General features: G+C 40.8%; 1 protein-coding gene across 1 annotated transcript; it reads right to left on the bottom strand.

Moving 5' to 3' along the window:
* Positions 1–985: 985 nt before the first annotated feature.
* On the bottom strand, positions 986–2,782 carry LOC141350829 (zinc finger BED domain-containing protein 5-like). The gene has a single exon (XM_073856636.1). It carries the CDS (start codon positions 2,780–2,782, stop codon positions 986–988), a length of 1,797 nt encoding a protein of 598 aa, XP_073712737.1.
* Positions 2,783–13,044: the final 10,262 nt, after the last annotated feature.

Below are 13,044 nucleotides of genomic sequence, written 5' to 3' on the forward strand. Positions count from 1 at the left end.
GGATAACGGAGGTCATTACGTGCTCCTATGTCTCCGCTCACAGGGTTCTGCCTGATCCAGTGAAATGTCACTCCACCCGCTCTGTGGCAACATCTTGGGCGGCTTTGCGGGGGGTGCAGCTCGCAGATATTTGCGGAGCAGCAACTTGGGCTTCACCGTCCACGTTTTCCAGATTCTATAGACTTAATGTGGTTGATGTTCCAAATAATTGCGCAATAGCAGTGCTGGGCGAGGAAGCCAGTCTAAGAATGGGTTCATGCACATCTGGAGATAATCATTGAAACTGAGATATTAAAAATAAATGAAAGAATCTCATACTTCTGTGGTTTGGTTGTTTTATTGTCATTTACATTTATAACGTTTGACAGTTGATTCTATCAAGAACGACTTGCAGACCAGTATGGATACTGTTTAACTTTTGCTGTTATTACATTACCTGAATGACTTCTGTATAGGCAATCAAGTAACCATATTTAAGGATGTTGTATGTTCTTAGACCCTCGTGACAGATTTTATATTCGTCTTCCACTCAGTCCATCTGGCGGTCTGTAGCCAAGGAAATAGAACGTTGGTTACGTAGGTAACCGTGGTTCTATGACTGGCGGAAGACCGCCAGAGCCTCGAGTCACTCGGGTCACCGAGAAGACTTTAGAGGAAGTGATGACGTGTAGGAAGCTATTTATAGTCAGGCACGTCATTAAGGTCACCAGGTGACAGCTGTTATATTGGGTTCTCGATTAGAAGAGGAAGGTATCCACTCAGTCCATCTGGCGGTCTTCCGCCAGTCATAGAACCACGGTTACCTACGTAACCAACGTTGTAACTATGGTAACAATAACATGCTGGAAATTAATGTTCCCCTTAATGTCCACTATCAGTGAAATAACTGGAATTTTACAAATGAAACAAAAACTGGTAAATTACAAAACAAATAGATCTGTGGATTTTATTTTTTGAGATTTCCATCTAAAACTTAACGTGAATATTAATGAGACGAGTGGTGCTGCTTATCACACATCAGTTTCTGAATGTCTGGCTCCAAAGAGGAGAGTTTCAGTCTCATACTAGGCTCCACGTTTAGTCTGTTGCGCTGTTTTGTTTTCAAACCAACCAGTGTGGAAAACCCAACCTCACAGTTGTATGTAGTTGGGAAGGGCATAAGCACTTTGAGGGCAGATTCTGCAAGCTTTGGATGTTCAGGAAGGAGCTGAGCCCAGAAGTCTGTTAAGGGCTGTTGTTTGAATGACATTTTGAGACCTCCATCTGATGCAATGTCCGCAAGACTATTGCCTTCTTGTATTGAGAGCTTGGTACATTGCTCAATGATGTCACCAAATGGATTTCTGATCCACTCAAAGTCCACATCTAGCTCTGGAAAATATTTTTCCAGCTGCATGTGAATGCCTTGTAGATGTTCCTTTATGGCTGTGATGGTGTCGTCATCCAGAGTCTCTTTAGTTTCGAGAAGAAAGTCCGCTAGAGTGGGGAAACAGTCAAATTCACGGCGATCGATATGCGCGCACCAGAGCTTTAATTTGGTGCGCGCCCCTTTAATTTTGTCCTGTACATTAAAGACTGTGACCGCGTTTCCTTGCAGTGCTAAGTTGAGCGTATTGAGCGTGCTGAAAATATCTGCAAGATAGGCTAGTTTTGAAAGCCACATAAAGTCATGAATTCGATCATACAATTCATCAGCTTGGTGCAGAAATAATTTTACTTCATCGGGCAGTTCAAAGAGACGACACAGGACCTTGCCACGGGACAACCAGCGCACTTCAGTGTGGAACAGAAGTTTTGTGTGCTCACTCCCCATTTCCTCACACAGGACTTTAAAAAGACGCGAGTTGAGGGCCTTGCCTTTGATTGAGTTGACAATTTTAACTGCCTCGTCCAAAACAGTTTTAAGGCAACTTGGCATCTTTTTCACCGCGAGCTGTTCTCTATGAATGCAGCAATGCGTTGACACAGCGGATGGAGCAACATTACGCACACGCGTTACCAGGCCCTTGTGTTTGGCTGTCATCGCAGTTGCACCATCAGTGCAAACTCCAACACAACATTTCCAGTCAATTTTATTATGCACAATGAAGTCATTTAGTGCATCAAAGATCGCTTCTCCTGTTGTGTTCGTTGGAAGGGATTTACAGAAGAGAAAATCCTCATGAACTGAGCGCGCATGGATGTATCTGACAAAACACAGAAGATTTGCTTCGTTACCAATGTCCGTGGACTCGTCCAATTGAAGAGAAAAGAAGGGACTCTGGTGTAATCGTGTGATCAGCTGCTCTTGGATATTTTCGGACATTGAAGTTATGCGTCGTTGGACAGTGTCATTGGACAGAGGTACTTTGTGCATGTCATCACTAGCTTTCTTCCCTAGCATTACGTTTGCCATAACTTCGGCAGCAGGCTTAACTAGAGTCTCTCCAATTGAATGTGGTTTTCCAGTTTTTGCAATTAGTAGAGACACTTTGTATGATGCCTCCGTAGCCTTTGCATTTTCACCGGGCATAAAAAACTGTGAAGTGTTTTTACTCATGTGTCGCTCAAGCTCATCACGTTTTCTCTCAAAAAATGACACTGGTTTACCTGTACAATCTTTGTGCTTAGACTCGAAGTGACGCTTGAGTTTGGATGGTTTCATTGCTTCATTAGCCAATATTTCATAACACAAAACACAGTGAGGTCTAGCATCCTCAAGATCCCCAGTCCAGGAAAATCCAAACTTTATGTACTCATTGTTATATTTTCGCTTAACTTTCTCACATGGTTTTCGCTCCATGGTCGGCGGGAGTGTGGTGGCCAGTGGCCGTGACTCGGTGTCATCGATCCCGGCTTCAGTAGGCCTTTGTGATGCTGCTTTCAGGGGACGCTTGTTCTTTTCTTTTAACCTTTTTTTGGTTTAGCCACCGATCCATTATACGTTATTAAAACAGTCTTGCAAAAGCATTAAAAATCTTCTTAAATAAGAGATGATTTAAAAACACTTGCCTATAGGTCATCTTTTCGCGGACCACTAGGGGGCGACCACACTTTGAGAATTACTGCAGTAGACCATCATAATAATTGACTGTTAAAATACCACGTGTTAGATTGTGTCATGTACTGTGTTGTGTACCACTTTTAACAGCATTTTTGCTAATCGGTGATTATGTTCTTTATGTACTATTTCAGTGAAGTGGAGGAATTTAATCGAATCATAGACAAACAATTAAAAAAAAGAGGGGAGAGCATCCAGTTGCTGCTGCATACATCACAATGTGTGCTTTAAATATTTAATATTTATATTTATCCCTCTCTATAATTATTTTTTATCTGCTCAGATGTGCTTTATTGACATTAATGTTTCAAAAACCTTTGATCCTGTAATGAACAGTATGCAATATTAATATAAACATTACTTGATATGAAGATTGATATAATTTTGTATCGTATATAATGTGTGTGCTCTATGGTGACTAAGATCTTTAAAGTTTGAAGAAAAAAAAATTAAAGAGTTGTTGAACATGTTCAACTAAATGTTCCTGGTTTCATTCATTTCTTTATCTTTCTCTCACTTAGGAGCAGAGGTGTCAAATCCATGTGCCAGGAGTAAAAGTCCTCTCCAGTATTTTGTTCCAATCACCTGGATTTAATTAGCAGTTTTTCAGCAGGAGCTGACCTCCTGACTCGTTGGTGTTTTAAGCCCTCAACGAAGCCTTCAAGGCAGCGCTGCCTGGAAGGCACTCCCTGTGCCCCGAGCGTTTCAGCCAATCACAGCACTGGTGCTAGATATGGAGCCTTCCGCCAGCTTCTGGCAGTATGAGCTCACCGTTGGTCAGGTGAGTAGCGCAGATATGGTAAGATAGGAATGTGACTGTATTTGAGTTCAGCTCGAAATGTTTTGAGCGTTTAAGGGGTGTGTTACTGCGTTTTCACATGTCCATGGCACAATTTTTTTCGTGCCAGTTTCATGTATTGGTTGCGCAATTGTTTTTCCTATTTTTTTACCATTGTTGCTTGGGGCTTAGATTTGTGGCTTTCGTCTAATTTTTAGAATGTTTTCATGTGAGGATAAAGTTGCGTTTGGCATAAATGCGGATGTCATTTTAAGCATTGGTTTATATGTTTATTTAACAGAATAACCCAGGAGTTGGGGTTAAGGTGAGGATGTCATTTTATGTAACAGAAAGTTGTTCTAACCCCAATCACAAGCAACAATGGCAAACAAATAGGAAAAAGAATTTAGCAACCAATACGTGAAACTACCACAAAAAAACTTGTGCCATAGACATGTGACAACGCAAAAACACGTCACTTAAACGCTCAAAACATTTCGAGCTGGATTCAAACACAGTCACATTCCTATCTTAGCATATCTGCGCTACTCACCTGACCAACGGTGAGCTCATACTGCCAGAAGCTGGCGGAAGGCTCAATATCTAGCACCAATGCTGTGATTGGCTGAAACGCTCGGGGCACAGGGAGTGCCTTCCAGGCAGCGCTGCCTTGAAGGCTTCGTTGAGGGCTTAAAACACCAACGAGTCAGGAGGTCAGCTCCTGCTGAAAAACTGCTAATTAAATCCAGGTGATTGGAACAAAATACTGGAGAGGACTTTTACTCCTGGCACATGGATTTGACACCTCTGCTTAGGAGTCAGTGAAGATGTTGTCCATGCAGTTCTTCCTATGTTGTTCACGTCATGAACAAATTTGGGTAACACTTTACAATAAGGTTCATTAGTTAACATTAGTTAACTACATTAGTTAACATGGACTAATAATAAACTGCACTTATACAGCATTTAATAATATTTGTTAATGTTCATTTCAACAATTTGTAATACTTGATAGTTAGTTAATGCATTGTGAACTAACATGAAAAAAAAACAATTAAAAGCTTTATTTAGCTTAATAAAGATTAAGGTTAAGAAATACTGTAACAAATGTATTGCTCATGGTTTGTTCATGTTAATACATTAACTGTTAACTAATGAACCTTATTGTAAAGTGTTACACATTTTTTGTGTGTGTGTGTGTGTGTGTTTAAATTCAACTGTTGCAATATATAATTTTATAAATATACAAATTTAAATCTACCCCCAGAGTCATCCTTGTGTATTCCCTCTGTAGTTGAATATGTGATTGACTAAAAAGGCTATAGTACATGATTCCTTGTTTAATTTACTTGATGAGATATTAAATAAGGCAATGTAGAGCCAATAATTACTTAACATTCCTAAAAATCTGATTTAATGTCAATAAAGAAAGCAGTATTTGGGTGTAATAAACCTTTAAAAACATCTAAAACTTTAAAAGTAGTTTATATTGAGTGAAAATACTGCATTGGTGGCACTTTTTTTGAGTAGCATCTGCCTGCACCACCAGAGGCTACGGTTTCACTAGGTGGCGCTGTTACAAAAAACTTGGGTCCTAAAAATGTGGTTGTTACGTGGGAATGCATTTACATGTTGGTTGTGTTTGTCTAGGTTTCCTTTGTTGTGTTTTTCTCTCTTGTTACACTCTAACTATCATGACTCGCAGGTGGAGCTGATAACGAGTGACCTGATTGGAGACGGGAGTGATTGCTGCTAGTGTCTATTTAAGTCTCCTGAAGCATGGATCTAGAGCTCCCCGCTCTCATGGCTTCCTTGACTGGCAGCTCTGCTGTTGGGAACTGTTGTTATGTATTACTTTTCTAAGTTGATTTGTTATGTTGAACCTTTATGTTTATCCTAAATTCTAATCATTTGGAGTATAGTAGGGAGGTGGGTGCCTCTTTTATTTGTTATTAGTTTTCTCCTGTTTGTGATAAGTAGGGAGGTAAGATTTTGTATATTTTGTTTATTATTTGAATTCTAGGTTAGAATTCTTAATCTAGTTAGTTTTGTTTTGTTATTTGTTTTGGCTTTTCCCCCTCCTGAAATGTATATGCTCCTTACTATTTTATGTTTAATAAACTTTCTTTATATACTTTAAAGTATCTTGTGATTTGAAGCCTTGGGGGTGAGAGTGGGGACTCCAGGGGTCTTGTTTGGATCCCTGTTTACTTGTTATGAATGTTTCTTGTTCTCTTTGAGTATAGACATTATGATAATTCGTAACATAATGGGGGCTCGTCCGGGAATGGAATTCCACGAATGGAAGATTGCATAGATCGGGTTGGTCCTGCAAAATTTGTTACGAAATTAGATCTTCTTAAGGGGTACTGGCAAGTTCCTCTTACTTCCAGGGCCTCAGAGATTTCAGCATTTGTGACCCCTGATGATTTTATGCAGTACTCGGTTATGGCGTTCGGAATGCGAAATGCTCCATCTACTTTCCAACGTTTGATGCGTATCGTACTAAGTGGAGTACAGAAATGTGAGGCTTATCTAGACGATATTGTAATATATTCTTCTAGCTGGGAAGAACATTTAAGTTCCCTGCGTGAAGTGTTTTCACGTTTGTGTGATGCGTCTCTGACTTTGAACCTAGCTAAATGTGAATTTGCCAAGGCAACAGTGGTTTACTTGGGGAAAAGAGTTGGTCAGGGACAGGTATGCCCGGTTGACGCAAAGATTGCGTCTGTTATGAATGTTTCTTGTTCTCTTTGAGTAGAGACATTATGATAATTCGTAACATAATGGGGGCTCGTCCGCTTGTTTTTTTTATGTTGATATAAATAATGAATTGTTTTGTCTTTTCTCTCTCTGTTTTTTATTTAACAAGTGGAAGTGGCCGCTTGTCTAATTGTATGAGGAACGAACAAGTGTCTAATAATCCATGTACTGTCATCTTGGTGAGTGAAATGTATTCTGATTTTTGTCTTGCTGATTTAAAATATAAAGCAGTAATGATCAGTAATTATGGAGTTGGATGTTAAATGTGACCAGTCACGGAAAGTAGGGACACAAGTCGGATCTGGGGCATTTTGAGTTATTCATAGATTCTGAAAGTGCAGATTCTAAGCTTTCCAACGATGTGTAACACATGGAAATCTGATAAGATTTGGAGAAGTTGTGGCCATTTGAATGTAACACATTCAAGAAAGAGAATGCTGAGAAATTTGAGAAAGAAAAAAGTTAACACTTTCCCTTTTCCCTGGCTGGAGAGACAAAAGGGCTCATTTACATCTCATTTAGCTAAGCCATTCCCCCTGTAAAGCCGTTTTGAGATACAGCTGTTCTAGCAGCATATGTAGTATTTTATTACAGAAGTCCGAATGGCAAAATGCAAAAATAAACAGGACTTTTAACGTTACCTTTGCGGGGATCACAAGTCGAATCCAGTCTGTTTCAGATGTGTGAATCGTCCAATGATTTTTGTCCACAAATGCGTATAATCCGTGAAATAGATATATAGTCTATTTCGCATGAACTTCTGGTAATACAATATAATATACAATCTGAGGACTATTTACATCGTAACATGTAAGGGTATATCAGATTACACTCCGGTATTTACGTTCCGTTAAACACATGAACCCGCCTTCAAAGTTTGTATTTAAAATAATAGATAATCCAAAAACAGCACCGTCGAAAACGTGAAGTCCTTAAGAGATGTTACCAATCGCTCGCTTGTTCCTCCATCAGCCAATGACTTCATGGAAAATATTGATAGACAAAACATGAAGCCAATTATATAAATAATACAACGATCTCTGTGTAACTTCTGTGTGTTTGGACAAATAACAGTCAGCCGCATCACTGACTTTATGGGGCGCCGCAGTCGGATGACGTCAGAGTACCGCGAGAGCGAGTCGAAATTAAACTACTCCGTAAGATTTCTTAAAGAGCTCTCGCGGTACTTTGACGTCATCCGACTGCGGCGCCCCATAAAGTCAGTGACGCGGCTGACGTATATGCGGTTGACTGTTATTTGTTCCGCCCCAGCTTCTTTTATATTTCTTTTGTTTTGTGCGCCCGAGCTTCATTTACAGTCTGGGGAGACGCACGCTATAAGTTTAAAAAAAAATAAAAATAAAACTCAGCAAACATGTCTAAGGGACAGAGCAGCCACGTCACTACAGTCACGTGACTTCACGCTCGAGCCGGAAGAGAAGACAATGCTGAATAAAGTCGTAATTCTTGCTATTTTTGGACCAAACTGTATTTTCGATGCATCAACACAATTGTACTGACCCACTGATGTCACATGGACTACTTTGATAATGTTTTTATTACCTTTCTGGACATGGAAACCGTACATAGATTTTCAATGGAGGAGACAGAAAGCTCTCGGACTAAATCTAATGTTAAAACATCTTAAACTGTGTTCCGAAGATGAACGGAGGTCTTCCGAGTTTAGAACGACATAATGGTAAGTCATTAATGACATTATTTTCAGTTTTGGGCGAACTATCCTTATTCAGTAGTCACGCTGTTCCCCTTGGGGGCGGAGGCGAAAACACAAGCTTATACAGTATGTAAATATACACACAGACAATGACGCCCCCCGCTGCACGCTAGAATCTCCGGAAAACAAGCCTATTTTAACCGCAAAATGTACGCTTTTAAATATACATAAACTGCTATCTCAAACATGGAGAGGCTTCTTTGTGATCTCAACTAACAGATTCTGCAATAAAACGAAAATCACAAATTTTGAAAAAAAAACTTTGTTTCTCATTTTCTCGAAACTTGTGCTGCCGACTTGTGTCCCTGGTTTCCGTGACGGGTCACAAATCATTCATAGAAAAACCTACTATACAGCAGTTTGAGGCATTTAGAAAGAAAGATCTAATACAGATTGCTGAAATTTTGGATGTTTCTGTATTAAGCTCTTCATCTAAACAGGTAGTTAAAGCTGAAGTTTATGCTAAACTGGTGGAGCGAGGTTTTTTTTCTGCTGATATGGATAGCGAAACTGTAAAGAGTGATGTTTTAGAGACTGCTAAAACTGATTTGACATCTCAATCAGATACTTTGCTCTTGTTAAGATTAAAAGAAGTGGAGTTACAAATAAAACGTCAAGAACATGAGAATCGTACGTTACAGTTACGTGAATTAGAGATGGTCCACATGGAAAAGGAAAGGGAGCGTGCGTTTACTGCTGTTTCATCTGACATACCTTTACCTACACAGCCTGTTGCTGTTAGTTTGTTTGATCCAAGTAAATACATTAAGCTTGTGCCTCCTTTTCGGGAGTCAGAAGCTGATGCTTATTTCATTGCATTTGAGCGCATTGCTGTTAAGCTTAACTGGCCAAAAGATATGTGGGGGTTAATGCTACAATGCAGTTTAGTAGGTAAAGCTCAAGAAGTATGTTCTGCTTTGCCTATCGAGGAGTCTCTAAATTATGATTTGGTGAAAGCTGCTGTTTTGCGAGTTTACGAACTTGTACCTGAAGCGTATAGACAGAAGTTTCGTAACTATACTAAATCAGCTAAACAAACTTTTGTGCAGTTTGCACGTGATAAGAGGGCTCTGTTAGAGAAGTGGTGTGCCGCTTCTAAAACGACTACATTTGAGCAACTTCAAGAACTGATTCTGTTGGAGGATTTTAAAAACTGTTTTTCAGACAATTTAGTGATTTACCTAAATGAGCAAAAGGTTAATTCCCTCTCAGACGCTGCAGTGTTGGCGGATGAATATATTCTGACACACAAGACTGTGTTTTCTTCTGCTTCTAGCCCAAATAATAATACTCCAATGTTTTCAAGTGTGGAGAAACCTTTGACGTACACTCGTTCAACGAAACCAATGATGCGCTCTGCAGTGCAGGGTAAGGACCCAAGCAAAGGTGGTGAGACTAAAAGAGTTTGCTTTTATTGCTTGGATCCAAATCATCTTATTGTTGATTGTAATGCTTGGAAGAAAAAGAATGCTGCCGTTAAACCTAAAGGGGTAGCTAATATTGTTCTTGAGCAAATGTCTGGTGTTAAAGAGAACTCAGACAGTTCTGCATTTACTCCCTTTGTATTTACAGGTAGTGTGTCACTTTCTCTTGGAGGTGTTATGAAGTCAATTTCAATTTTGAGGGATACTGGGTCCGCTCAATCGTTTATATTGGAAAGTGCATTACCCTTCTCGGATGTGACATACACTGGAACTGATGTGTTGGTTCGTGGAATTGAATTGAACTGTGTTAAAGTTCCTCTTCACTCTGTGTTTTTGACTTCCGATTTAGTTACAGGTCCTGTTAAAGTGGGGTTACGCTCAAGGCTGCCTGTAGAGGGCGTAAGTCTAATCTTGGGAAATGACCTGGCGGGTGCTAAAGTTTTTCCTCACCCAATTGTAGCGAAGACTCCGGTTTGTGATGCCGAGCTTGCCAGTCAATTTCCTTCAACATTTTCAGCATGTGCTGTCACTCGTGCACAGGCACGCAAAAATGAGGATGTGATTGATCTGTCTGACACTTTTCTTGTTTCTCCAGATTCTCCCTCAGAGTTAAGGTTATCTGTACATCCTAGTGTGGGCATCAGTGATAGTGAGATTTCTGATCAAGAACCTTCTCTGACGATGGGGAGAGAGCAACTTGGGAAAACTCAAAAGTCTGACCCTTCTCTAATGCGCTGTGTTGAGGCCGTAGAGGGTAAAGTGAAAGGAGGTAATGCTGATGGGGTAAAGTATTTCTGGGACAGAGGTGTCTTAACGCGTGAGTGGTTGTCTCGTAATGCAAAGGAGGCTGGAGTAAGTCCAGATTATCAGATTGTATTACCTTCTGGTTACCGGAAGGCTGTGCTTAAACTTGCTCATGACCACCCACTGTCTGGTCATTTAGGCAGTACTAAAACCTTTATGCGAGTGGCTAAGTATTTTTATTGGCCTGGTTTAAGATCTGCTGTGTCAAGATATTGTCGTTCATGTCACGTGTGCCAAATTTCTGGTAAACCAAACCAAACAATTTGCCCGGCTCCTTTGCAGCCTATTCCGGTGATGGGAGAACCATTCGAGCGACTCATTCTTGACTGTGTTGGTCCCCTACCGAAATCGAAAGCAGGTCACCAGTATATTTTAACGTTAATGTGTGCCGCGACTCGTTTTCCTGAGGCAATACCATTGCGTAACATCAAAGCAAAAACCATTGTGAAGGAGTTGATTAAATTTTGTTCAACATTTGGGTTACCTCGTGTGATTCAGACTGATCAGGGAACAAATTTTAAATCTAAAATGTTTGAACAAGTGTTGAAAGGAATTTCCGTTAATCACGTAGTGTCGAGCGCATATCATCCGCAATCCCAGGGAGCTCTAGAGAGATTCCACCAGACGCTCAAATCAATGATGAGGGCGCACTGTGTGGAAGCCGGTAACGACTGGGCTGATGATCTCCCTTTGCTTTTGTTTGCGATAAGGGAAACCGTTCAAGAATCGTTGGGGTTTAGTCCTGCGGAGCTCATTTTTGGACACACGGTTCGGGGTCCTTTAAAATTACTACGTGAGCAACTTGTTAGTAATGACACCCCGCTTGTTCTCGTATCGGAGTATGTCCATTCTATTCGTGAACGTCTTCGTAGGACTGGTGCCCTTGCGAAGAAAAATTTGTCTGAGTCGCAAAACGAGATGAAGGAGTATTATGACCGTAAAACTGTCGCTCGTTCTTTTCATCCTGGTGAATCTGTTTTGCTATTAATGGCAGTGCCAGGGTCTGCTCTGCAACCAAGATTTTCAGGGCCTTATAGGGTGACGAAAAAGTTGACTGACACGAATTATCTGATTTGCACGCCTGATCGTCGGAGGACGTCGCGAATGGTTCATGTTAACATGTTAAAGTCTTATGTGCAAGATGAGTCTGCCATTGTTAAGCCAAGTGTCGTTGTTGAGTCAACTGTAGATGAGATTTTTCTGTACCTTGTGGTCATCTGTCAAACTCTGTAATACTGAATAAACTGGAATGTCACTTAAGTTATTTAGCTCCGAATCAAAAGAATGATATCGTTGAGTTAATGGAAAATCATCGTTCACTATTTGGTGACATTCCATCACAGACTACAGTACTTCAGCATGATATTGATGTCGGAAATGCGCAGCCAATAAGACAGCACCCTTTCCGGCTTAATCCGAGGAAGCGTGAGCTAATGAAAGCAGAGGTCGATTATTTACGTGAGAATAACTTTGCGAGACCCAGTTTGAGTGCGTGGAGTTCGCCTTGTTTGTTGGTTCCCAAGGCTGATTCATCGGTTCGGTTCTGCACTGACTATCGCAAAGTCAATGCAGTAACTAAACCTGACTCGTTCCCACTTACACGAATTGAAGATTGCATAGATCGGGTTGGTCCTGCAAAATTTGTTACGCAATTAGATCTTCTTAAGGGGTACTGGCAAGTTCCTCTTACTTCAAGGGCCTCAGAGATTTCAGCATTTGTGACCCCTGATGATTTTATGCAGTACTCGGTTATGGCGTTCGGAATGCGAAATGCTCCATCTACTTTCCAACGTTTGATGCGTATCGTACTAAGTGGAGTACAGAAATGTGAGGCTTATCTAGACGATATTGTAATATATTCTTCTAGCTGGGAAGAACATTTAAGTTCCCTGCGTGAAGTGTTTTCACGTTTGTGTGATGCGTCTCTGACTTTGAACCTAGCTAAATGTGAATTTGCCAAGGCAACAGTGGTTTACTTGGGGAAAAGAGTTGGTCAGGGACAGGTATGCCCGGTTGACGCAAAGATTGCGTCTGTTATGAAGTTTCCAGTACCAGTGAATAAAAGAGAACTGCGTTGATTTTTGGGGATGGCAGGTTATTACAGAGGCTTCTGTCGTAACTTTGCCAGTATTGTATCACCCTTAACCGATCTCCTCAGCACAGCTCGAGTATTTGTGTGGTCTCCTGCTTGTGAGGAAGCTTTTCGTGCAGCTAAAGATTTACTGTGTAACGCTCCTGTTTTGGCAGCGCCAGAGTTTACGCGCCCTTTTAAGCTGGAAGTGGATGCTTCTGCTACTGGTGCTGGTGCAGTTTTACTTCAAGAGAGTGAGTTTGATGTTGATCACCCAGTATGTTACTTCTCGAAAAAATTCACGTTATGTCAACGCAGATATAGTACCATCGAAAAAGAGGCTCTTGCGTTGTTATTAGCGTTGCAACATTTCGAGGTGTATCTGGGTGGAAGTTCATTTCCAGTTGTTGTTTACACGGACCACAACCC

The sequence above is a fragment of the Misgurnus anguillicaudatus genome, chromosome 19 (genome assembly GCF_027580225.2).
Source record: "Misgurnus anguillicaudatus chromosome 19, ASM2758022v2, whole genome shotgun sequence".
Lineage (NCBI taxonomy): Eukaryota > Metazoa > Chordata > Actinopteri > Cypriniformes > Cobitidae > Misgurnus > Misgurnus anguillicaudatus.